This window comes from Heterodontus francisci, chromosome 19 (assembly GCF_036365525.1).
Source record: "Heterodontus francisci isolate sHetFra1 chromosome 19, sHetFra1.hap1, whole genome shotgun sequence".
NCBI lineage: Eukaryota > Metazoa > Chordata > Chondrichthyes > Heterodontiformes > Heterodontidae > Heterodontus > Heterodontus francisci.
Window position 1 is genome coordinate 71,293,925 of NC_090389.1, and position 27,080 is coordinate 71,321,004.

The 27,080-nt window shown below is 41.9% G+C and overlaps 1 protein-coding gene across 1 annotated transcript in view; it reads left to right on the plus strand.

The window, feature by feature from the left end:
* Positions 1-27,080, plus strand: part of LOC137380165 (stabilin-1-like) — a 257,422-nt gene that overhangs the window by 102,217 nt on the left and 128,125 nt on the right. Inside the window, exons 23-32 of the mRNA XM_068051908.1 lie at positions 10-196; positions 5,888-5,981; positions 7,476-7,634; positions 12,035-12,130; positions 13,370-13,465; positions 13,615-13,662; positions 16,564-16,700; positions 19,178-19,289; positions 23,054-23,131; positions 25,254-25,355. Coding sequence (XP_067908009.1) covers positions 10-196; positions 5,888-5,981; positions 7,476-7,634; positions 12,035-12,130; positions 13,370-13,465; positions 13,615-13,662; positions 16,564-16,700; positions 19,178-19,289; positions 23,054-23,131; positions 25,254-25,355 — 1,109 coding nt within the window. The remainder of the gene's footprint in view (positions 1-9; positions 197-5,887; positions 5,982-7,475; positions 7,635-12,034; positions 12,131-13,369; positions 13,466-13,614; positions 13,663-16,563; positions 16,701-19,177; positions 19,290-23,053; positions 23,132-25,253; positions 25,356-27,080) is intronic.

A 27,080-nucleotide genomic window follows, 5' to 3' on the forward strand; every position in this document is an offset into this window, starting at 1 on the left:
CCTTTCCAGATTGCCCTTGTTTGCATGGGATTTGTGATAACAGACCTGAAAACGCAGGGATTTGTCAACCTGGAACATGTGAAGAGGGATTCACAGGCATATTCTGTGACAAGAAGATTGAGTCTTGCGGCCCGAGTGGTTTATCCCAATACTGTCATGCATTTGCTGTGTGTGAATATGACAATGGTACTGCCAGGTATGGAGAACAAGTGGCAAATTTCAAAATAACCATTATCCCTTCAGCATATTTAGCCATCAAAAGAAAGAAAAGGAAGACATGCATTTATAAATAGTATTTCATGACCTCGGGATGCCCCAAAGTGCTTTATGGTCAAATTAAGTACTTGTGAAGTGTAGTCACAGTTATTATGTAGGAAATGTGACACCCAATTTGTGCACAGTAAGGTCCTAACAAACAACCATGAGGTCATGACCAGATAATCTGATTAGTAATGTTAGTTATTTGGTTTAGTTTAGAGATACAGCACTGAAACAGGCCCTTCGGCCCACCGAGTCTGTGCCGACCATCAACCGCCCATTTATACTAATCCTACACTAATCCCATATTCCTACCACATCCCCACCTGTCCCTATATTTCCCTACCATCTACCTATACTAGGGGCAATTTGTGATGGCCAATTAACCTATCAACCTGCAAGTCTTTGGCATGTGGGAGGAAACCGGAGCACCCGGAGGAAACCCACGCAGACACAGGGAGAACTTGCAAACTCCCCACAGGCAGTACCCAGAATTGAACTCGGGTCACTGGAGCTGTGAGGCTGCGGTGCTAACCACTGCGCCACTGTGCCGCCCCACTCTATGGATCAATTAATATGTTGTCATTGACAGATCCATAATATACAGAAATCATTATCGCTTCATGCACTTATAAACTTTTATTACTCAACTATGATGGAAACTGCCTATGTAAACTTTTTATCCAGTAATGACACCCTCCCACCAGTAATGGCACTATAGAACTTCACTGTGCATCTCCCAGCTCTTTAGCCTGTACAGCAGAAAAACTTTTATTCTCCAACAAACTGTACTTCCTAAATTGCCATAAATTTAGTTATAACGATATTATAAAATCATTATAGAAAATAAGGACAGAGATCATGACATTAGCAACTCAGTTACATCCACATGCCCTGACTAAAAAACAAAATACGACTATGTTTCAAGAATAAAAACATTAGAACAAAAGTTCTTATGAAGATTACAACTTAATAGGAGTTAAATTCAAACTAAAGAGCTGAGATTAATACCAAAACTAAAATTATTTCCAAAACAAGTGGTTTAAAATGGCAATTTATCTGAAGTGGCAGGAGTGCATGCTTGATGATATGTTAGCCAACACACCTTATCTGACATCTTTAACAGCCAAAACAGATTAATATACCATGCATATTTTATTTAAATTCTTTTATTGATTATTGTTAAAATTGCAAGTAAGTGAGAAACTAGGGCTGGATTTTACGTCGGGCAGACAGGAGCTCGCCACCAATGTAAAAGTCGGAGGCGAACCCACTTCTGCCTAGCCGGGGGATCCGTCCTGCATTTTACGGGTCCCCAGGCTTTAATTGTTTCAAGGCGGGACTTCCACCCGCTTGAGGGAGGAAGTCCCGCCTCTTTGAGTTGCCAGCTAATCATTGGGCTGGCAGCTCTTAGTCCCAGCAGTGCCACCAAGTGTGGTGGCCACTGCTGGGACTGCAGCCCAGCCAAGGACATGGAGACAGGCATACAGGTAAGTTTGGATTGCCTCGCCAGGGGTAATCGGTCGGGCCCTGGCAAGGGTGGTCATTTGGGGGGAAGAGGGGTGCCTTGGGTCCTGGGGATGGTTGGGGAAGTGGGGACAGCCCTCCATTAGGGCCTCCCCGGGGCACTAAGAGGCCACCGACTTTCACCGGGCAGCCTTTCCCAGCTCCAGGACTCCCGCTTGCCATGGGTAAAATCCCCATGGAGGCGGGTGAAGGCCCTTAAGTGGCCATTAATTGGCACCTTAAGGGCCTTGATTAGCCTGGGGCAGGCAGCCCATTTTTCGCACCCCCCCCCCCCCCCAACCTACGTAAACTGGGGCGGAGGCGGGAGCGGATCGGGAAGGCCACCCGGAGCCTCCTACTCCATTTTACGCCACCCCTCCACCATCCAGCTTGCTGGGGTGGCATAAAATTCCGGCCTAGGGGTGTGAAAATGTTAAAACAATAAATATTTAAAACATGACACCTTGCCAGTGATCTCCATTGGCCATCAATAGAAGAACTGCATTGAAGCAAACTGCTTTCTCATTTCGAGACAACCTTTTGCACACTCTTCCTGCCACCATATCAGGTGCAGCAGGTGAAGATCTGGAAACAGGCTATAAGTTGGGGAATAGTGCAAACGACGATGAGTGGGCCCTATAGGAAGATAAAATAGATTTCCAAATGAGGAAAAAAACATAATGAAACAAAACATAGATAATATATAAAAGACTTACATCTAGCATATTCAGCACTTCAGACTCACATTTAATATAGAACTCAAGTAAATCACCACTGAACAATCCTAACTAAACACTGAAAAAATATACAGGGCTGAATTTAACAGCCCTATATGGGTGAACATGGAGGTCTGGGGGCCCATAAAATTGCGAGGGAAGACAGGGTGCAGTGCCCATTGCCTTCCCCAATGCCATTCAATTTAGTCAGGGGCAGGAAAGATCGAAGATTGCCTTCCACCCAGAGGCCAGTTGAGGCCCTTAAATGGCCAATTAATGACCACTTAAAGGTCTCATCATTCTACTAGCATTTTACCAGCAGCGGGACGGTAGGGGTGGCCCAGTAAAACCAGGCGGCCTCCATGTGGGGGAGGGGACAGGGGTGAGGACATCCTGCTTGGGCAATCAGTGACCCACAGCGATCCCGCGGCAGCAAATGCCACGCATCCCAACAGCCATCCCCCTACCCTCAACAACCCAACCACTCCCACCCCTGGCCAAGGCCTTCCTGACTGCCCCTGGCGAGCCCGCCCTACTTACCTCCCCTCCGAGGCTCCAAGCTGGTACTGGTGCTGGGACTGCTGAGCTGCCAGCCCTCTAATTGGCTGGCAGCGAGATCCCCATCCTTAAACAGATGGGGACACTGACGTCGGGCCGTTAATTGCCTGTGCACCATAAATTGCAGCCAGGGTGTCCCCCATAAGGCCAAGGTGGGGTTCTCCTTGCATTTTTGGCCTGATGTTGGGACCCTCGCCAACTCCATAAAATTCATCCCACAAAAAGAGACTCTGACATCTCTCTAAGGAAAGGAACCAAGCTGCTGCCAATTCAGAGGAATGTCCAATAACAAGTGCAATAATTGACCACAGGATGCATCTATTTGGCCCGCTTCATCATAGAGAATACATGAGCAGTGGCTAATGGGCCTTAAAGAGAGAGGCTAGGTTAGTAGCTAAATATCATAGGGCAAATTCAATGGAGCTACATTTCAGGGCGGAGTCTCACTAGGTGGAATTGCAAGTAGGAGATAGGGCGAGGTCACTATTGCCCCCATTGTGTGATTCATATTCATGTCATGCAGGCCCCCATCTGTTAAGAATGAGGCATATTAATTTTGTCATATAAACATTGATTTTAAACTTTGCTGGAGTGAAGAAAGGACTTGTTAAAAAATCACCAGACACTTGGCTGGAAGAACATTTACATACTAACAGACAGTGCTTGTGGAGACAAAGGGCTATTCCCTGGTCCATTTAACCCACAATGGATTTTGATCACCAGACATTGAAGGACTACAGTGGCTGAACATGCCGGTATACGAAAGACCAAAGCCCACATAAGACAGCAGTTTGACTGGCCAAAACTCCACGAAAATGTGGTGGAGTAGTGCAGGAGTTGCCAGGTTGAGGGGATACCCCAACCTACAATGAAACCTGCACCCTTAAGTGTTAGGAGGACCCTCCAGCAGAGGGCTGGTGAACTGTAAGGGACCCCTGCCGAGAACAAAAAGGGGACAGGTAGGCACAAGGCTGGCAAAAGGTTAGAAACGGAAGGGGAAAAAGAAACCAAGAGGGCAGGTTAAAGGAAGTCCAGGAGAAATCTTGGATGAAAACCCCTACTGTCCGGTCAGCCAGACCCAAAAAATTTGAAAAGTTAGACCCCAAATCCTCCTATGTAAATGCAGACACTAGAAGCACCCATCAGAGTTGCTAACAGCATTTATAGGAACCTGCAGAAACAAAGAAAGGTCTCTAGGGGGCACAGAAACTGTGAGGGTGATGCCTCACCTAGTCAAAGTGCCACAGGGGAGTGCAGTAGAGTCTGCACAAATACCTGCAGGCAGGAGTGTTCCAGAGGACAAAGGGGAGATTAGCAAAGAATCCTCCCCCACAGTCAGTAAAAAGTGAATCGCCCATCCTCTGAAGTCAAAAGCCTTTGCATGACTCAGCAAAGCACTGAAAGAGAGTTCAGGATAGACCTGCCCACTACTGACTCACCTGGAAAAAATTCCAATGTGGGGCTAATTAAATGCAATTCCCCTCCCCCTTTGCAGAACTCAGCAGGAACAAAGACCCTAGGCAGTCATGGAAATGAGCAAATTGAAGAATAACTTCCCCAAAAAACCACATGTTTACTGGGATGCCAAAAAGGGGGTAGGTAAAACAGCACTGGCACCAAGAAAAGACAGGCTGTAATAAGTTTTAGGATTTATGAATGAATGAGAGAGAGATGCATGTTTTTCCCTGTATCTTATATTTTCTCTCTTGACTCTTTTATTGAAATGCTCTCTTTAAAAATTGCATTTCATTCCACTGGGTGTGGAGGTGTCATGCAGGCCCCCACCTGCCAAGAAGGAAGCATATTAATTTTCTCATATGAACATTGATTTTAAACTGTTGTTGGATTGAAGAAAGGACTTGTTAACAAAATCACCAGACACTTGGCTGGAAGTACATTTGCATAGTAACAGACAGTGCTTGTGGAGACAAACAGCTATTCCCTGGTCCACTTAACCCACAATGGATTTTGATCACCAGACATTGAAGGTGTAAGGAAGAGCATTCCAGAGACTGCTAAGGTGATGCAATCCACAAAAGCCAGAACTGGTTAAGCCAGGACTGGTTAAACCAGCTGGTAGCATGACTAACTGGCTGGTCCAGGGTTTTTTTGGAACTAGCCGCAGAGAGTTTGAACTCAGAAAGGCTGTTCGTTCCCGGAGTGAGAAGACCTCTCCTGTCTGCTCCTACCTCTTTCTCACGGAACTCCAAACCCACTGAAGACCCATGAACCTCAAGAGAGAATAGTCTCCTACATTGAACACGGTTTAATAAGAATACTGGGCGCCAACGGAAACCAAGACATACCTACAATCAAGGACTCTACTGCGAGTTCTAAGAACAATAACCAAAACCATCTTCAGATATTGCCTCAAACTTTTCCACTTTATTTCTTCTGCTCTTTTCTGTCTCTATCTGCATGTGTATATCGCGTATGCATGCTAGCTTGGGCGCGTCACGTATCCGTAGGCGTTAACCAAATTAGAGTTTAAGTTTAATAAAGTTCAACCTTTTATCATTAAACCTAAGAAAACCTGTTTGGCTAGTTTTTTTGTCATACAATTGGAAAGCAGTGAACAAGGATTCACTAAGGGGGAGCTAAAAACATGGTGTGTTAAAAATAAAACCCTGTTAGTGTAAGACCAGGTGAAGGCTGAGAGGGAGCCCTAGACCCCTTTCTCATTGGGTCGTAACACTCATATCTAGAGAGATTCCAGTCCAGAAATGCAGACTAATCTAGCCTTATTTTTGTGCTGCACATCCTAGACTAGTTGGAGTCAATGACTTGAATGATCAGCTAGTATTTATTTGAAATAATATCTCATTTTAACGTTTTCATCCTTTCCCCAGATGTGTCTGTAAGAATGGATATGAGGGTGATGGGATTTCCTGTCAAGTTGAGGATCTTTGTAAAAAACCTGATCGAGGAGGATGTGCTGAGAATGTGAGCAAGGCTACCATTTCTGTTGTCTATTGTCAGAAGACTGTATAACATCCCAATTCAACAACTTGTATTCATGTGGCACCTCTAATGCATAATAAAAGAGCACAGGTTACAGAGGTAAGGTGAGGCAAGGATAAAGATTGCCAATTGGGATTTAAGACTGGACAAGTTTGTCGAGGTAAGGTGGGGTGAGACCATTGAAGGAGTTGGAAATGAGAATGAGGATTTTGATATGTTTGGGCAACAGGGAACCATTGTTAACCCTGTGTGGATAGGGTTGATGGTTAAACGCACACTGTGGGGCAGCATGTGTGTTGGACAATTTGGACCAGTTGGAATTTGTGTGTGATGGAACTCAGGCGATTGGTGAGAAGGATTTTGTGGGGTTTAGGTAAGGACAGAAGCAGAGTGAAAAGTAAGCAGTCTTGATGATGGACAAAGTGTGGGTTACTTGGCTTTAAAATACTGGGTCTTGTAATTTTGTTAATCTTTTGAAATGTACTAAATATATTTTTACAGTTTTTGGGTGGAATGATATGTTAGAGTATCAACACATGGTGCTATTATGTAGTGGGAACAGGTTGCTTTCTCCATGCTGTTGCATTCTTGTTTTCAGCTATGCAACTGTGGGGAGGTGCTAGATGGAGAACAGATAGTTCCCCACAAATAAGCTAAACAGAGGAACCATCATCTCCAGGCCACACTAACGCACTTCCTAGTGGCTTGTTCAGAACATTGAATTCAGAGGCCTGGAAAGAGTTGGTTCAGAGAAACCAGAGTCGGCAAAAACAGGTTTTAAAAACAGAGGCGTTTCCCTTCAAATAGTAGCAACTTAAGAACAAAGATCCTTAAATTAATTGTGAGATACCAATATGCAAATACTTACATTTATCTGTAAGTTCTTGGAGCTCCTTGTGTCCTGCATCGAACTTGGTCAAGAGTGTAAATGGAAGCACTATTCCCAGACCTCTTCCAGTTCTGTCAGGATTTCCATCGGATTTGACGTGGGCAACTCTCCTTCCATAGCCCCAGATGATTTAATTACTTCATAATGCAAAAATATTTTCTTGCATTACTCATTTGTTCTGAATAATTGGAACATGTGATTCTATTTTCATCCATAGCATCAGAATGCCAAGTTAGGATTTCCTTTTTAATCTAGTCTTTGAAAAATACTTAGCTTGGCATGAGGTGTGAAGTGAGATTGTCGTAGTTGAGTTGGCCTAGTGCATGCATGCTTTGAACTTTGTTATTGCTAATAGAATCTGAGCTATTTGATACCATTCTATTTTACTATTCTATCGTAAAGTGAATAAACGATCCAGATTTAAAAGTAACAATGACAGCTATTTGCAACAGTAGTGAAGCCAAGAAATCCATAGAGATTACAACTAACATTTGAAATGAATGTCCTGAGTGAGTATGATGGGGGTTTTGCAAAACTACCGTAGATAATGGTCTGGCATTCTTGACATATTTGTCTTTTTATTGTAGGCAGAATGTTTTAGTCTAGGTCCTGGGAATATAACCTGCCAATGCAACACCGGATGGACTGGAGATGGGAGAGTCTGTGCTGAAATAAATGAATGCTTATTGAACACCCGAGGAGGTTGTGATGAGAACGCTGACTGTCAGTACATTGGGCCTGCACAGGTACCGCCTACTGGTTTATCTGAGATTTCTTTTTTTTTTTAAGAACAGCTTAAGATGAACTGTCTTGGTAATAAAGAGCAAAAGGCATTGATGAAGGAAAAAGGCTGTATGTCTCCACAGAGCGCAGTGACTATTGGAGTAATTCAATGGCCCATTCTGTATCCCCTGCTGTTTTTGCTATTCATAAATAATAAAGAGGGAAGATAATGAAAAGGGGGCTTAAAGAAGTAAAATGCAGCTGACCACATGAGGCGATAACGGCACATAAACTGAATAGGGCTGTGGCCAATCCAGCAGTTCAAGAAAGTGGCTCACCACTACCTTCTCAAGAGCAATTAGAGATGAACAATAAATGCTGGCCTCACCAGCAACAGTCAAATCCGACGAATGAATTATATTTTAAAAATTGTCTCTGCAACTTCAACTGGAGATGCCAGAATAGCTGGGAACTAGGCTGGGACCCAGTAATGTGCCAGCGCCTGGCCGACTGCTGCAGTTTCTGAAATGGCCTTGTGGGGATTGTAAGGACTGAAAACAACAACCCAAACTTTTAGTTCATTTTAACCCATGAATTACAAGAGAACAAATTGATGACTCGCTCAGAAGGCTGTTATGCTTAATGGTGTTAGTTTATTTGTACCCACAATTTCAGATTTAAAACAGATTTGAAATGATTACAGGAAAATTAAAAGGTTACAGAAAATTATTGCAGATTTAAAAGGTTGAGAAAAGAAGAGGAAAGAAAATAATAATAAAGCAACAACTGCTGTTTTGTTAATTTACTTCCAGCAATGTTACTGTACACCCTACAAGTAAATATTTGAACAATATCTAGAAATAGAATGCTCAAATGTTACCAATTAGTTGTACAATCAACCAAGGTGACAATTTCCATTGACTGCAGACTCTACTTCTGACGCTCACTGGCCTTCCGGTACACGATCAGATTCCTCCTACCAACCCTCGGTTGGGTTTTCTTTACCCTTGACTGCAGTACTGGTCTCTCACCCCTGCAGTAAAGTTCTCCAATATGTTCAACCATTTGTACCCTTCTTTCAGGGGATGGGGCTCAATTACTATGTTGTCAGACCACACTATCCTACAAAGCTTCTTTTTAAAAGCACAATACCCAAATATATCCTGCGCTCTTTGTTTAAACCATGATTTGAATCTGCTCAGAAAGTAGTCCCATCTTTCTTTCGCTTTCTTCAGTAATCTTCCATTATGTGAAGCCCCTTATAGTCAAATTTCCAGAAGATGATGCTTGTATGTTGTTGGAATACTGTGCTTCATCTTACCTAGGCTCAAAGCCTAGTCTTCATAAACTAAAGCACTAGTGTCTCTCGCTGGCTGCTTTCTTAATAGCATCTGTTTTTGTTGCTTGGCTTAGTTCAGCAAGTTTAATGTTAAAAGACTGACAAACCAGTATTTCTTCCATCAGCACTGTGAAAAGTATGTCAAACAGCTTTTTGTCCGACAGAATGGTGGCTCTGATTACCCCTTACAAGATTATTGAGGTAAGAGGGAATGGCTAGGACCAGGAATGGACGCTCCGAATGTTAGAGTTCCATGCCCCAGGGGCCTCTCGAGAATCAGCACAAATACACCTGACATGTATAAGCCAACCAAAGAGCAGTTCTGGGAACTACCAGAGGTCCAGGCTGGGAACGGTGGCCTAGACCTCTGAATTCATTAGCCATAAAAAAAATCACAATTTCTTCCCCAACTGAACCCATATAAATTATGGGACCGTTCCCTGTGCCTGCAAACTTTGTTGGGCCAGCAGTGGAGGTCAGGAGTTGGTACATGTCACTGTTTTACACCCCATGGATTTTTAGTCCCAACCTGAATCCACCCTGCTCCCACTGGATAGGTTAGATTAAAACTCAGTGCCATCATTTGTGCAGCATCTGCTATTTGTTCCTCCAGTTCCCTCAGGATCCTTGGATGTATTCAAGCTTGACTAATTTCTTTGAGAACTTCCTTTCATAGAAAATAAGAGCAGGATTAGGCCATTTGGCCCTTCGAGCCTGCTCCGCCATTCATTATGATCATGGCTGATCATCCAACTCAATAGCCTGTTCCGGCTTTCGCCCCATACTCTTTGATCCCTTTAGACCCAAGAGCTATATCTAACTCCTTTTTGAAAACATTCAATGTTTTGGCCTCAATTGCTTTCTGTGGTAGCGAATTCCACAGGCTCACCACTCTCTGAGTGAAGAAATTTCTCCTCATCTCAGTCCTGAAAAGTTTACCCCGTACCCTTAGACTATGACCCCTGGTTCTGGACACCCCCACCATTGGGAACATCCTTCCTGCATCTACGCTGTCAAGTCCTGTTAGAATTTTATAGGTTTCTATGAGATCCCCCCCTCACTCTTCTGAACTCCAGCGAATATAATCCTAACCAACTCAATACCTCCTCATATGTCAGTCCCGCCACCCCAGGAATCAGTCTGGTAAACCTTCGCTGCATTCCCTCTATAGCAAGAACATCCTTCCTCAGATAAGGAGACCAAAACTGCACACAATATTCCAGGTGTGGCCTCACCAAGGCCCTGTATAATTGCAGCAAGACATCCCTGCTTCTGTACTCGAATCCTCTCGCTATGAAGGCCAACATACCATTTGCCTTTTTTACTGCCTGTTGCACCTGCATGCTTACCTTCAGCAACTGGTGTACGAGAACACCCAGGTCTCGATGCATATTCCCCTCTCTCAGTTTATAGCCGTTCAGATAATAATCTACCTTCCTGTTTTTGCTACCAAAGTGGATAACCTCACATTTATCCACATTATACTGCATCTGCCATGCATTAGCCCACTCACTCAACTTGTCCAAATCACCCTGAAGCCTCTCTGCATCCTCTTCACAACTCGCCCTCCCACCCAGTTTTGTGTCATCTGCTAATTTGGAGATATTACATTTAGTTCCCTCATCTAAATCCTTAATATATATTGTGAATAACTGGGGTCCTAGTACTGATCCCTGCAGTACCCTACTAGTCATTTCCTGCCATTCGGAAAAGACTCATTTATCCCTACTCTTTGTTTCCTGTCTGCCAACCAATTTTCTATCCATCACAATACACTACCCCCAATCCCATGCGCTTTAATTTTACGTGCTAATCTCTTATGTGGGACTTTGTCGAAAGCCTTCCGAAAGTCCAAATAAATCACATCCACTGGCTCCCCCTCATCAACTCGACTAGTTACATCCTCGAAGAATTCTAGTAGATTTGTCAAGCATGATTTCCCTTTCGTAAATCCATGCTGACTTTGACGATTCTACCACTGTTCTCCAAGTGCTCTGCTATAAAATCTTTGATAATGGACTCTAGAATTTTCCCCACTATTGACATCAGGCTGACTGGTCTATAATTCCCTGCTTTCTCTCTACCTCCCTTTTTAAATAGTGGGGTTACATTAGTTACCCTCCAATCTGTAGGAACTGTTCCAGAGCCTATAGAATCTTGGAAGATGATTTCAATTTATTACAATATTTCTCACCATGCTTGTATCCAATTCAGGACTTGCTTTCTTCCCAATATCCTACCCCTTTTATAAACATTGGTGTGAAGTGCTTGTTAAGTATCGCTGCCAATTTCCATTTATCCTCTGTTAACTCATCATTCTCTGAGTTCCCACCTCAGATTTAACAATTCCCTATTTGTTGAATACCTTATGGCTCCTTTCAATATTTTCTGAGATTCCGCACATTCCATCCTTGTTTTTCTCTTTCTTAACCTTTTTCCTTACTTTCTCTCATTTTTATCACGCGTATAGGTTCTTTAGTTCTTAGTTTGTTTTAACCTCTTTAATTATCCCCAGCATCCTGAAAGTTGAAGTAATCTTTTTTTTAATGGCACATATTCATTCTGCACCTTTTACAATCTCCTATTTAAAACTGTCCTTTTGTTGATCTACAGTCTTGTCTGCTAATTTCTCTTTGCAACTTGCCTCACTGGCTCACACCTCATATTTCTGAAATTTGCCCTATTCCAATCTGATGCCCTTGTTATTGTACTCATTTTTTTCTTTATGTTTCGACCTAAAGCTTTCTCACATTATGTTCACTGCTCCTGAGGGACTCACCCAGCTTTAACTCATCAACCCAATATATTTTGTTACTCATAATTAGATCTAACATCGCCTCTCCCCATATGAACATATTACTTGAAGGAAGAGTCCTGTATATCTTAGGAATTCCAGCAGCTAACCTTTGCCAAAACATTTTGTGGGCCACTTATATTGTAAAATGTCTTGATTATATAGTTAGGTTGGAGCATTAAATACTGAAATCTCAAGTTTTTTTCTTTACTCAACCCTTTAATATTTTAATCAACTAGAAAAGTGCTATATTTTGATAACCATCATTTTATCTCATCCTGTGGTATCAGAGTCGCTGTGCATGCAGGCGAGGGTATGCTGGTGATGGCAAGAAGTGCACTCCTATCAATCCATGCCTGGAAGAGAATGGTGGATGCCATGTTATGGTAAAAGAATAATGCTTTATCATAATTATGTATTGTTATTTCCACGACCTCCAATATTAGTTTGTATTTGTTCTCCTCTGATTCAGCATTCAGGATGCTACATATTTATGAAACAACTTTGGTAGAAAACTTTTAGTCCCTTTGAGATAACACAAAAAGGCAAATTCAGTCAAATTGTATCCTCTGGAGCAGAGACTCACTGGACAAGAATGCAGTTCCCAGAATCAGGGCTATTGGCTTATAGTCTCTAGTGAAGCCCTCCCCTGATAATGCAACATCATTAAATTTACCCTATTGTGTGTACAGGGGATCTCTAACAGTTAATTCCTGACTGAGCTGTGCTGTAATGAGGAGATACCAAGCAACGACCAAGTGTTCTACTGATAGAAAAAGAGTGAAGATAGAAGTAAGAGTTTCCTTACAATAAGTAGCTAGAGAGCAGAATTAGCAGGGGCCCAGGGTGGGCTGGGGTCAGGGAGTAGGTGTCTTTGGTCTGCTCTTGTAGGCTATTTGTGACTACTGCTTCCAGGTAAGAGGAGAAGATAGTCATTGTCACAAAGCTCCATTACTGTCATCAATGCTACTTTATAATCAACCAACAGGACTGTGATTAAAGTGGATCAAGCTTTTTCATTCCTTGCCCCCAATCTCTGTATGGAGTCTTTCACTTTTGGTGGCAGTTCTTCTAATGTTTGAACCAAGAGCTGATCTAACCTCCCAAAAAAGCTGAATGGGAACTGGTGCTAGGCCTTAGCAACAAACTTTCAGCCTTCTGATAGCAGTTAAGTATTCAGCAGTTTGAGTCACCAAGATTCTTTAAAATTTGATCTGTAAAAAAATTTCTATTTATATTTCTTTCCCTGTTTTTGTTAATTCCCTTCAAACTCCCGTTCATGAAATAGTCTGGTCTACCATTGCTAACGCTCTATACTTTGTTACTGTTTCTCTGGTAAAGAGACTAGTAGTAAAGAGAAGGGAGGAGACAGGCCCTGTGAGACACTTGCTGAAATTAAATATTACGATATTGTGTAGTGCATCATCTATCAACCAGCTAAGAATTGAGAAAGCTACCCAATAAGAGCTGATAAATGGATGTGAAAGTAGGGCTTAGGATTTGAAAACTCACATCTGTGATTGGGAGTCTGGAACCCTGATCTGCCTAAATTTCATATGTGTTAAATAAAACCAGTTGCCTGTGTAAAATTATACATTATGAAAGTTAAATGGTTCCATCTATAGGCTGAATGTGAACCTATCGAGAATGGAAATCGAAAGTGTACCTGCCTTCAAGGCTATGCTGGAGATGGGATTATGTGCTTTGGGGACATATTAACAGTAAGTAGAATAACACCATAAACACTACAATACCTCATTGAAAGAAGTAATCCAATTATTTTGTAAAAACTTAAGTATCTAATTTGTATTTATTTGCACAGTTTTCACTTGGTTGTCATTTTGAGATTTTTATTTTATTTGTTCTGAAGGAGCTGGCTTCAAGTGCATACTTCTCAGGATTCAATGGCTGGCTCCAGGTATGTAACCAGCGTGGTATAACTTCAGCTGCAAGCTACCAATAGAAAGATGTAATCAACTGAATTTTTTTTAAAAACAGTATTTATTTGCAATTGAAATCCTTTGGAATTTTTTCCTTCTGAGTATTCATTATTTCTTGTTATTTAAGGTTTCATTTTGGAATATTGAAATGACTTGTCACATTTTGGTGAGCTTCCTGTCATATTGTGGGTTGCTAAATGTCCCTGAGTGCTAACTCTCCCCTGTCTGAATGTTGCTCTCTCATCCATTTCATTCCAATTACCAAAATTCCTTGAGCCAGCCAAAGGAGGGTTTCCTGAGGCAGTGACACTGGAACTCCTTTGATCTCTTAAGGAATTCCATGAGGGTCAAAGTCATCTTTGGAGGGGACACAAAACAGGTGGTAGTGAACTGGCTGTGAGTTGTACATGCTGCCCAATGTTCCTTTCCATTGAAGGTGAGGTGTGTAACAGGTGGTCAGTCTACTGCCACCCATCTTGCACCCTTCCAACATTGAATTTTACCCCCACATCCATGTTTAATACTGAGCACAAACTGGTTCTTTATGGAGATTCCAGTAATACTTGGCAACAAAGATACTTTTTTGTTTTAACTACTATGTCATGATGAATACGTTGTTTCATCACATGACAGATCATAAGAAAGTTTTCATATTTCTACAGATATCTTTGAGGACTGGCTTGCCATTTAATTTTTGCTTTCTGTAAAAGCTGGTTTTGCTGAACCCCTAACAACATCAGGATTCTCAAAGAATCGAATCGCCTGTTATGAGTCAGGAGGGTGATATTATGTTAATGTTTTCATATTAAATTTGTTTACCTATTTGCATTGCTCTGTGGTAAGTCCATCATGTCCAAGAATGTTCTACAGCCAGGTGTTACGAGCAGGTGAGAAAGGGATCTAGGGTTCCCTCTCAGCCTTCACCTGGTCTTACCGTATCAGGCTTTAATTTTAAAGGCACTGTTTTCTTTAGCTCCCCCTTAGTGAATCCTTGTTCACTAACTTCCAATTATAAGGCAAAGAAACTAGCCAAACAGGTTTTCTTTGGTTTAAAGAAAAAAGGTTGAACTTTATTAAACTTAAACTCTAATTCAGTTAACGCATACAGATATGCGACGCACCCACACTAGCATACATACGCGATACACACATGCAGATAGAGACAGAAAAGAGCAGAAGAAATAAAATGGAAAAGTTTGAAGCATTATCTGAAGATGATTTTGGTTACTGTTCTTCAAGCTTGCTGTAAAGTCCTTGATTGTCGGTAGATCTTGTTTTTCATTGGGGGCCAGTATTCTTCTTAAACCTTGTTCGATGTAGGAGACTTTTCTCTCTTGAAGTTCATATGTCCTCAGTGGGTCCAGAGGCTTGTGAGAAAGAGATGAGAGCAGACAGTAGAGGCCTTCCAACTCCAGGAACAAACAGTATTTCTTTGAGTTCAAAAACTCTGTTTCTAGTTCAAAAAACCCCGGACCAGCCAGTTAGTCATGTGACCAGCTGGTTTAACTAGTCCTGGCTTTTGTGGATTGTATCACCTTAGCAGTCTCTGGAGTGCTCTTCCTTACACCTTCAATGTCTGGTGATCAAAATCCATTGTGGGTTGAATGTGTCAGGGAATGGTCCTTTTGTCTCCACAAACGCTGTCTGTTAGTATGCAAATGTTTTTCAGCTAAGTGTCTGGCAGCCCTTGTAACAATCCTTCTCTTCTTCATAGCAAGTTTAAAATCAATGTTCATATGACAAAATTAATATGACTCATTCTTGGCAGGTGGCGGCCTGCATGACACAGGAGACAAATGAATTTTTATCAATCAGCTGCATTCTGTGTTTTTGATTAGGTCCTTTTGGGAATCTTTTAAGTTAGCTGTATACATAATTATCAGCTTTTCGAATGCAGATCAAAGGGTTATCATTTTTTATTTTCCTGTAGCCCGAGTAAGTGTAGCATGTTTGGGAGGAAAAAGCTGACTTTGGACCTATGGCTCCCAAAACCCTTCACCACTGTGTTTTTCTTTCTATCAGTCTGGGTCTGTTGTAGTGATTGATTGCTATCATTATCAATGCATCATACGATTACCAAATAATTAAAGTAAAACCAGATTACCTTGGTCTTTTTTGTCTAGAAATTCCTATGATCCTATGTGTTAGTTTAAATGAATACATGAAGCCCTCCACACCACCCCTCCCCCCAACCGCAACCTGCAAGCATCCCAGCATGTTAAATTTTGTGGCTACTTGACAACCTGGTGCAAGTGTGAGAGATATTTACTTGATTTACTGATTAAACTACACAGCGGATAGAAAATATATCATGCCTAGTTTTGCCCAGTTTTTCATTCTTGAGGAACTGGGCTGAAGATTCCATGGTCCTAGTCAAAGCCCTTGTATTAATTATGTTCTGGGCTCTGATCCAGGCCCAGTATTGCTGAGAGAGTTAGTGAAGGATCTCCTAGTTTTGGTATTTTTTGATTTTGAGGTGCTGCAGGTAATTATTATGTAATCTACCATATTGCCTATTGCTACTGTTTATCTCCTACTTGTAATAAACCTGGTATGTAGTTTTTAACCTGACCCGTGGTCTGACTGAAAGTTTATTCTACCTTTTTTTAAGGACAAGGAGGTTACAAGAGGGAAAGTGAAATATCCAGATAACTGAAAACAGCGCAAGGTTTTCTGTCTGAGCACTGGACTTGCTATGTTACCAGAAATTGTGTAAAGTTACACTTCAGTTCATAAGGAACAAGGGAACACTTACGGGAATAGTCAAGAGTAAAATCCACAAATATGTAGCAATTGTACTATGATTGATTTTCTAATAATGTCTTTAGTACAGGAGGCGATTGCAGGCTTAATTCTTTTCCCTTTGCTCTTTGAAACAGAAATCCTTGCATAATATGGAATTCCCTGCAGAAGCTAATATGACTGTTCTCGTGCCATCAGAGACTGCCATAAACAATATGCTTAAGGCTGACATAGAATCTTGGGAACAACAGGACAGTCTGCCATTCATAGTCAAGTAAGAGGTTTTTTTGAAAAAATAGGGCTCTGTCTTATTTTCTTTTGTGTGAAAATTCTATTATCTGGTTTCTCTAACAGCCTAATAAATCCATTCAATGAGTAGCTGATCTATACACACCAGGTTGAGTCCATTTGTAATGTCCAAACTGATGTCTTTTTAAAAATCAGTTAAATCAGCACCGACTGAGAATTGAGAGCTCTGGTCTATATGGTTTAGTTCCCCACAACACATCTATTTACATACTAATCCATCAGAGGGGCTAAATGATCTTTTATTAAAAAGCCAGATGGACATAAACATTTACATTTGTTGTAATCAAATCCCTGTAAGAATTAGTTCATACAAATACGAATGCTACATGTTCTGCAGAAACTATGTACAGGTATTTGTTTCTGGCAGTTTCCAGCTTACTGTGTGACTGATGCTGATGAGGATTTTTGATTTTGCATACTTTTAACTATTTCTTTCATGATTGGGGAGGGTTTTATGCTTCCCTTCATATATGAAAAATATTCTAGATCAGTTTTTCCTTACTAGTGGAACATGCAATATTCTAATGATGGCTGCACTATCATCTTACTTTCTCACATAGGCCTTCATTCCTCTGGTGAATGCATTAGTTTGTACTTGTTGCTCGTGCAACTCCTGCTAATTCACAGAGTACCACCGCAATTGCTTCACCTGTATGTACAAATATCCAATGTGATGTCATGTATCACATGTGTGCAGATATAATGGAACTGTAGAGGCCAGGGCTTTCCAAGCTTCAAAAGAAGTTGGAGCATCCAGGAAGAATGGCTGGAGGTCCGAGGCCCACAAAAGTAATACTTGATGATTATTGACCAGAGAGACTCGAGTTTGTGCCAGCTGATAAATATAGCAGTCGAACTGACATTCTTCCTAATTCTGCAGCAATGTGCAGTAGGTTCTGCAGCATTGTGTTCAATACAAGTGTTAAACTGCAGCTGATTCAATGTAAATCTACTGCCAGATCTCCACCTTGACAAAGTTTCATTCTTACTGGCTCAGTTAGAATACTAATACAGATTTACATTTACTGGCTCAGTTAGAATACTAATACAGATTTACACTTACTGGCTCAGTTAGAATACTAATACAGATTTACACTTACTGGCTCAGTTAGAATACTAATACAGATTTACACTTACTGGCTCAGTTAGAATACTAATGCAGGTTTACACTTACTTTGGTTGCAAATGCAACATTACAGTAAATCGGAAAACCCAACTCCAAACCAAGTATATTTGGGCTACAGATGAATTAAGAAAATTTCCTAGATGTGGCTGATAGACTTGAACATGATGTAGCAGTCAATTCTTTGCACAGATGTGAGTATTTTTACTACCCATCCAGGCAAAACACTGACAATTAAACTGCTTTGCTCTCTATTCATGTATGCAAAGCTCATTCAAACCTTCATTTACTAAGTAGTTGTGGCAACTGGAATTGTTAACAAAGAGCTGGGGAAGGCCAGGCAACAAATTATATGTGACTATGTCTCAAACTGATGCTGTTCCCCACTTGAATGAGTTAGACTAAACCTTGTAAGGTACAGCACCCGGTTGACAAATTGACTATGTCAATGCACTGAAGACATGTTTCAAACAATAGGTTCACTGTTCGAAAGGAGATGGGTCTATTTATGCTGCAATGTCACCAACATGGGTAGCTACATAGTTACAGTGCTAGTGCAACTGACTAATTTTCACAGACCCATATTCACAACCCACATACTTTTAAAATCTGTGCTGCTTTTCAAGATGACATACTTTTCAATTCCCCTTGTAAAACTGACTTATATTTGTTACTGAAATTTGTGGATTAGTAATAATTTTTCAGTAAATCATTCGGGCGAATACACTACAGGGAAAAGGCGAGGGAGTGGGACTAGGTGAGTTGCTCTTGTAGAGAGCCGGAATGGGCACAATGGGCTAAATGGCCTCCTTCTGTGCTGTAACCCGTTCAATGATTCTATATTGTAATTTAACTTTTAAATGCCTATTGCTTTTAAAACTTTCCTTGGAGAGAATATGAACTTGCATTCATTGGCAATGTAATAAATATAGTTAATGTTATGTGAAATAATAAAAAAATTGCTGCAAGTCATTTGATTACTGCATGATTTAATAGCAATAATTCACAGTGGCAAAGTCAACATTTCAGCTTGACTCAAAGTCCTGTTTACATTTATAATCAGGTCACCAATAGTTTAATCATCTCCACCGTCCTTTCGGTTACTAAAGAAAATGCAATGAAAACACAGCAGACAACAAAGAGCACAAGATCTGGTCTAGTATTGTAAAAGAAATAAATTTTAGTGCTAGTTATTTTCAAAATTGTTATTGGTACTTTGGATTTTCTGACGCTGTGATTTCCAGCTCTGTCTCAGAAGGGTAAACAAAGGAAACAAGCAAATTTGCAGCTGCTGTAATTCTTGTACTTGGTACCTACAGGTCACATTTTATTATGGGTGGACTTACCATGGATGATTTAAAAGAGTATGAAGGACAGAACTTATCAACTATGAACATATTAACCAGATTACCAATCAAGAATGAAAATGGGGTAAGGAGATAATCTTTGCATTTCATGTTCAATGTATGATGTCATTGAAGACTCTTTCCTTGATGGACTGTAATGCAGCATCCAGTTGCCAACCAGCACTCGCTGCCCCCCACCCCCCCCACCCCCCCACTCACCCTCACTTCCTCCCCCACATGCCTTGGTCATTTTAAACTTAGAATAATTTTCAGAGACAGAGCTTTTTAAAAAAAAGTTTACCTTATCAACAGGGAGTAAATCTGAGGCATAAGGTTTAAGTGGACTAAAACTTAACAAGCTTTATAATTTTAAAGAGGGCAGAGTGATGTTCTGCTGTGGTTGTACATGCAGTAGAGTTTAGTTTTACCTTTCTCTCTCTGCATCCATCCCAGCCTTTCATTGTTGCCAAGAAACTGTACTTGTCAGGAATGTTTCCCACACTACTTCCTAAGTCCCGACATGGGTCAACCTCCGTCTACGACTGTGTTTCCTCCTAACATGTTTACAAGGATTCCTGATTGATAAAATTACAGTAAAAAAAGAATATATGTAGTGCCATGCAATGGAGCATATTCTAAAAGATAAACTGTTCCACAGATTTTTACTTTGATGTATTTTTTTAGATAAAAGAAAGAAGTTTTGCCATTCACAGAGGCAACTGATTAATTTGGACTGCGGTGTGAATGTGTTAGAATCTGGAATCTGATCAGAATACAATTTACTTAATGGGAACATTCCACCAGTTGGCATTACTATGCCCAATGTGGATTTAAAATATCATTGTATTTGCCCATCAACCATTTGCACCAATGGCAGCAGCATTTGAAGCCAAATGGACTAACGGAACACAGTATAAAGGAATTTTATAGTTAGCAGGAATTTATTCTGAGAGAGAGGCTGATAGTTTCACTGCCCATGTGTTTGGTATTTCACTCATGTAAAAGTCTCGCCAGCAATGAGCTCCTTGAGATTTTCTTTATCTTGTGCCAAAAGTCCTCATAAGTCACTGATGTCTATAGTGCTCATCAGTTACAGATCTTTCACCTCCATGAAAAAACAGCCATAATTCACCACCATTATTTGTTAGCAGTTCTTTGGAGTAAAGTAGCAAAAATTAATTCCCTCTTTTGTTGATCACAAAACAAAAACGACTGAAATTCCTGAATTCCAGTTCCTCCAGAAGCTCAGTGGAAGAGAATTCCTGGCTGCCCAGTCTCAAAGAGATAGATCCCAACACAAATTGAGGGGACATTTGAATGGTGAGGGCAAGCCGCCAGAGCCTGCAAGGGTGCTTCAGTGCACCCAGCCCCGAACAGTCTTTATAAGGCGGAGCAGCTCGTGACAGCTCTGCCTGAGGTACCCCAGGTCTTTGCCAGGCTGACAATACAGGCAGCCTTTAAACTGCCTAAATCAAACCTTGGTCTGGGAGAGTTCAGGAGATTTTCTTGGAAAATTCCCCAGCACACCTGCTAGGCAAAGTGGGCAAGCAGAGGATTCACCATGCAGTACCACTACCAACACCCCACCCCCACCATTGTCTACACTTGAATTTCTTGCAGCAGAGCTGACAGGATAGAATCCAACAAAACTGGCTTTGGCCCCATTTTCTGGAGCCCTTTGGGATTCTGCCTTGGTTCCAATCGGAAATAGAACCGTAGGAAAGTTACAGCACAGAAAGAGGCCATTCAGCCCATCTTTATTTTCCTGCTGAAAAAACTAGCGCCCAATCTAATCCCACCTTCCAGCACCTGGTCCATAGCCTTGCAGGTTACAGCACTTCAGGTCCAGGTCCAGGTCCAGGTATCTTTTAAATGAGTTGAAGATTTCTGCCTCCACCACTGATCGGAGCAGTGGATTCCAGACACCCACCACCCTCTGGGTGAAAAGGTTTTTCCTCATGTCCCCCATAATCCTTCTATCAATCACCTTAAATCTGTGTCTCCTGGTAACTGACCCCTCTGCGAGGGGAAACAGGTCTTTCCTGTCTACTTTATCTAGGCCCCTCATAATTTTGTACACCTCAATTAAGTCACCCCTCAGCCTCCTCTGTTCAAAGGAAAACAACCCTAGCCTATCCAACCTTTCCTCATATCTGCAACTTTCAAGCCTGGCAACATTCTTGTAAATCTTTTCTGTATTCTCTCCAGTGCAATTATGTCCTTCCTGTAATGTGGTGACCAGAACTGTATGCAATATTCCAGGTGTGGCCTAATCAGCGTTTTATACAGTTCCAGCATTACATCCCTCTTTTGTATTCTATACCTCGACCAATAAAAGAAAGCATTCCATATGCCTTCTTCACCACTCTATCTGTCTGTCCTGCCACCTTCAGGGACCTGTGGACGTGCACTCCAAGGTCTCTCACTTCTTCTCCCCCTCTCAATATCCTCCCATTTATTGTGTATTCCTTGCTTTGTTTGCCCTCCCTAAGATTTTTGTTAAGCAAAGATATTAAGGGATATGGGCCAAAGGCAGGTTTATGGAGTTAGGCCGCGGATCAGCCATGATCTCATTGAATGGCGGGACAGGCTCGAGGGGCTGAATAGCCTACTCCTGTTCCTATCTTCCTATGTTCTCAAATGTATTACCTCACACCTCTCTGTATTGAATTCCATTTGCTACTTTTCCACCACTCAGCCAAACCATTGATATAATTCTGGAGTCTACAGCTATCCTCTTCACTATAAACTACACAACCAAATTTTGTGATTGAACTTAGGGGCCAAAGTGTTTCATATTGTGTAAGACATAAATGCCAGGGAGTACCCACTGGAAACTCCATCCCTAATTCTGACAAAGCATCTAGGGTTGAGGAAGGCACCTTAATGTTAGTAATCCAGGTGGGTGCCCTACCAATATGTGTGCATTCGAGGCACCTATCAGAAGAGGGGTGATGGGAAATGCTCGGCACCCAATAGCGAGCTTACTGGCACCACCAGCCCTGTAGCAATTTTTGGACAAGGCCCATTGACCCTCTCCAGTATTTATGATTTATTATTTATCCCAGCAGCCAGAATTTTTGTCAGGGTCCAAGGCCATCACTCAGATAGCACTCCATTCCTCTGGTGCTATCTTATTCTGCCCCCTCCCAAGTGAGCTCACACAATACAATTGAAATAAAACAAATTAATTTTATCCTCCCTAATACTTTACAGTACAATTTTTCCCAGTGTATCTTAGTTTGCCCTAACACTTCTTTCCGCAAATTTTAGAAATTGCCCATGAAAGGTGGGTCTCTCTGTGCTCCAAGGTGGGTAACCATTCGTCGCTGCACCTTCTGGATCAATGCTTTGAGGATACTATTTTCAAATGGAACAGTCTGCTCCTTTTCCTGTTCCTTCTGGGGTCCATTTTCCCCAGACACCAAAGCCTTCTAGCAGTTCTTCACTACAACTCCCCTTTAAATGTGAGCAACCCTTCAAGAGCTGCTGACTCACCAGATATCCTGCCCATGCATGCAGTTTGCTCTCTGCACCTGGCACATGTGAGTAGGGTAGGCATTAGTATAATGAGCTCCCCACATCAAATGATGCAAAATTAATTGTGTTGGCAAAATGCTGCTCTGTTCATGCAGCAATTCAGTTATGCTGACAGTACAATGGGACAGGACAATCAGTCCTACTGATAGCATTCCTTTAACAAGAGTTTCAAAATAAAATTATTTCACAATGGGAGCAAATATAAATAATTTCATATTTTCAATTTCGTTATACATTGGAGTGGAAAGATTTTAAAATTTACCATCTTTGAATTGTAAAAAGTAGTTAATTTTAACTTATCTTTTTCAGACTCTGACCATTGGTGGGGCAAGAATCATTATACCCAATATCCCAGCAGTGAATGGCTACATCCATATTATTGATAAGGTACATTCTTCACCATTTCATGTAAAAGTTAGCAACTTTGTATGATTTTAAAATAGATCTGTGTACTAATCTCATGAGGAGGACAGCTTTTTAAGTCATCTGTCTAGGCTAGCTTTAGCAGAAGGTTATGGAAAGATTTGCAATGATGGAAGCCTATCTTCAGAATTTGTGATATTTAAAAAATATCTCAGAACACATTTCAAAAGGATTTGATTCAAGATTGGAAAGGAGCTTTGAGATTTGGGGTTTTATTGCAGGGAGCTGTGTTAACCACCACCTCCTACCCCCACACATTTTCAACATTTTTCTGCAACCAAACATATAATTGCTTTTTGGTACAGATTGAATCTGCCATTGAAAACTGCATGACAAATTAAAACCAGCTTAATGGAGCTGTGTCAGACGATGCTGGGCCAGTGGTTTGCCTGACTTGACACATTTTGTCGTTAAGAAATCACCACAGTCAATGAAAAGAAGGTTTTATATTTTTAGCTTCTTGTGTTAGCTCCATGTAACATAGCTGCAGATTTCTATCATTTGCACCCTGATTTTTATCTATAACTTTCCTCAAGGAAAGGGTGTGAAAACTGGGGAATAAGACAATTTTCTACCTCCATTTTGCAGTACAGGTATATTGTGGATTTGATGCAGCATGACGATCCTTCTGCTGTGGTCTAAAATGCTCCTAAACTCCAACCTCAAGAGTCTGACTACATCAATGTAACATTCACATTATACAATCCAGACTTAATTATAGTCATTCCGAATGAGATTGATAATGAAGTTTGAATTCTGGAAAGTTTTAGCTGTGGACCTGTCTGTAGACCTTGACTCAAACATGATAAGCTAATTTCACAAAGGATCCTTATAGCTAGCAGAGGGAGAATTCGCCTCATCAATCTTCACTGGAATTGGACCCAGCTCCCTGAGATGAAATAGCTTCATTCTAATCTATTACATCAATGCGTTGCAAAAAGGCAACTTTGTTCCATCACAGTGAGAGAAGTGTTGCAATTCAGTCCATTGTTATGAGACATTCTATCATTAATACCCAATGCATGACAAGGAGTAGTTGAGGCAAATAGCATAGATACATTTAAGGGGAAGCTAGATGAGCACATAACGAAGAAAGGAAATAGAATATACTGATGGGGTTAGATGAAGAAGGGTGGGAGAATGCTCGTGTGAAGCGTAAACACTGGCATAGATAAGTTGGGCTAAAAGGCCTGTTTCTGTGCTGTAGACTCTATGGCCTGGGCTATAGCTTGGAGGCATGTTCCATGCAGGGTAAGGAGGGACAGGGGTGGGTGCTGCTTTGAGGCCCGGAAACCCAAAAGTACGGGTTTTTCTACTGCAGGAAGTCCTTCATTATTTTTCTGTAGGTTTCCCATCCATCACCAGCCTGATTGACAAGCTGAAGGCCTGTTGGGTGGGAATTCTGACAGCACAAGCTTGTAGCTGAGCTGGCCAGAGACCAGTTAGGTCTAGAGGAGATGTTGGAAGAGATTGTGGCGGGGGTCCAATTGTATGGGGGCAGTTTCTAATCACAGGGAAGACAGATGGTCTTTGGTGGGGTGTTTGATAATAGTGGGGAGGCAGCAGACTGATCACTGGGTGGGGGGGTGCGGTGGTGGTTTGCTGATAGACTTTCTGGGCCTGGGGATAACATTCCTGCTCCTCCTGGCCCACAATCAGTGCTGTAGAGGCATTTACCTTCTGGATTCTGTCCATCTCACCTCAATTCACCTGCTGGATTTCCCAAGGCCTGGGACATGAGCTAAAAATAGGATGACTATTAAAATGAAGGCACGCATTATAATATCTAAATGACCAACCGCCTCCTATGAGCCCCTTGTCCTGACTCCATTAAAACTGGAAATGGGTGGGTTTGAGGCAGGTTTAGTTCCTGTTTTGAATTTTAACCTCTCACCTGACCCTAATCCACCAGTATTTAGGAGTTAAGATTCAGCCCTATGTAATGCTATATAATGTTAATTGTCATTACTTGTGGTGTGTATTTACACAATATAACATGTGTTTTCCACTAATACATTATAAAACTCTTACAAAACATAGGTGATTTATTCAGAGCTGCTTTGTCTAATCTGTTACACCTTTTTAGATTTTGTTGCCTCCTTCGGAAGATTTGCCACCACTTCTGCCTAGTTTGCTGGATCTTCTAGAACAATTGCCTCAATACTCTCATTTCAAACAATTATTACAGGTATAACTAAAATATAGCATTGAATTACTGTTTTATAGCAGAAAGAGTCTTACCTGAATTCGAGTTCACAATGATTTATTACAGTGCATAGTTTTTCCACAAGATATTTTTAAAATGTATCAATGTTTGATTTTATCATTTCCTTAATACACTGGAGATGGGTTTGGCCTACAAGCCTGTTCTTTGGTAACCAATAGTTACTGAATATTGGGGAAGGGAAAATATTCCCATTTCCTAATTTTCTCCTCTTGTGAAGGTGCACATTTATGCTGATGTGCAGTTCCACAGATGGTGCCAGCCTTATCACCCTGTCCTCATGCTATAGTCTTCAAGAAGGTACTGAATAATTAATTAATGTAGAACATAAAAAGGGAGATAGAGAAAGCAGGCAATTTGGACTATGTACGATCAATCCCTGAGAAAGGTCTAAATTCAACACAAGCAGGAATGGGTAAATGTGCTAAAGTTTCTATGGGAAGAATCTTCTCAACGCAGACACCATTGGGGTCAGGACCTGGAAATGGTCCCTATGCTCGAGAATCTTCTGAACTCAGAAGATTCTCGGGCGTAGGGACCATTTCCAGATCCTGACCCCAATGGTGCCTGCGTTCCACCCGTCTGCGTGATCATTCAATTAGCAGGCCGCCTCTGGAAGCGCCGTCCAATTAGGGATGATGGACAGGCTGCGCAGGCAGGAGGGCCAGTTGGACTGCCCGAAGCTGTAGATAGCCAGCTGCACCACCAGGAGAGGTGGGCACAGCCAATGTAGGTGGGAGACTGTGAGGGCGCCTCAAGATGGAGGAGCCCTCTGAAGTGTTAAAAATTAAGTTTGGCCACAGCTGTCAGGCCATCATGATGAAGGGGGAACCCTCCATAAGATGGCCTATGGCTGCATCTATGACTCTCTGATCCCCTTCACTACGGGACGGGGTGATTGAAAGAAGGCATCAGTGGTCCCCCACTGGCCTGCCACTGGGAGGTTGCCTCTATGTATCTGCCGGGCTTCGGCCACAGTGGGGGCCCGTCCACCATTGGGAAGAGCCTGGTGACGTCACCAATTTACCCCCAAGTGTGCTGTTAATTACATTAATTGGCTACCTGCTGCTGCTGGGTGGGCCAGTGTTGGTCTGACCCCGCCTATGGCAAGATTGCTCACCCTGACTCAGGACTTTCTAATTTTGCTCCTGGTCCCACCTCCAGACCTGTCTCCGTGGGACCGGGAAGATTCCATTCAATGTATCGGATACATTCACTTTCCAGCAGGGTCATTGTATAGTCTTGGCGAGGGTCAAAGTAGATGAGGCTGCTGGCCCTGATATTATACGGGCGGCACAGTGGCGCAGTGGTTAGCACTGCAGCCTCACAGCTCCAGGGACCCGGGTTCGATTCTGGGCACTGCCTGTGTGGAGTTTGCAAGTTCTCCCTGTGTCTGCGTGGGTTTTCTCCGGGTGCTCCGGTTTCCTCCCACAAGCCAAAAGACTTGCAGGTTGGTAGGTAAATTGGCCATTATAAATTGTCACTAGTATAGGTAGGTGGTAGGGAAATATAGGGACAGATGGGGATGTTTGGTAGGAATGTGGGATTAGTGTAGGATTAGTATAAATGGGTGGTTGCTGGTCGGCACAGACTCGGTGGGCCGAAGGGCCTGTTTCAGTGCTGTATCTCTAATCTAATCTAATCTAATCTGTATTATGAAAGCCTCTGGTTCATATATTTAACAGTTTG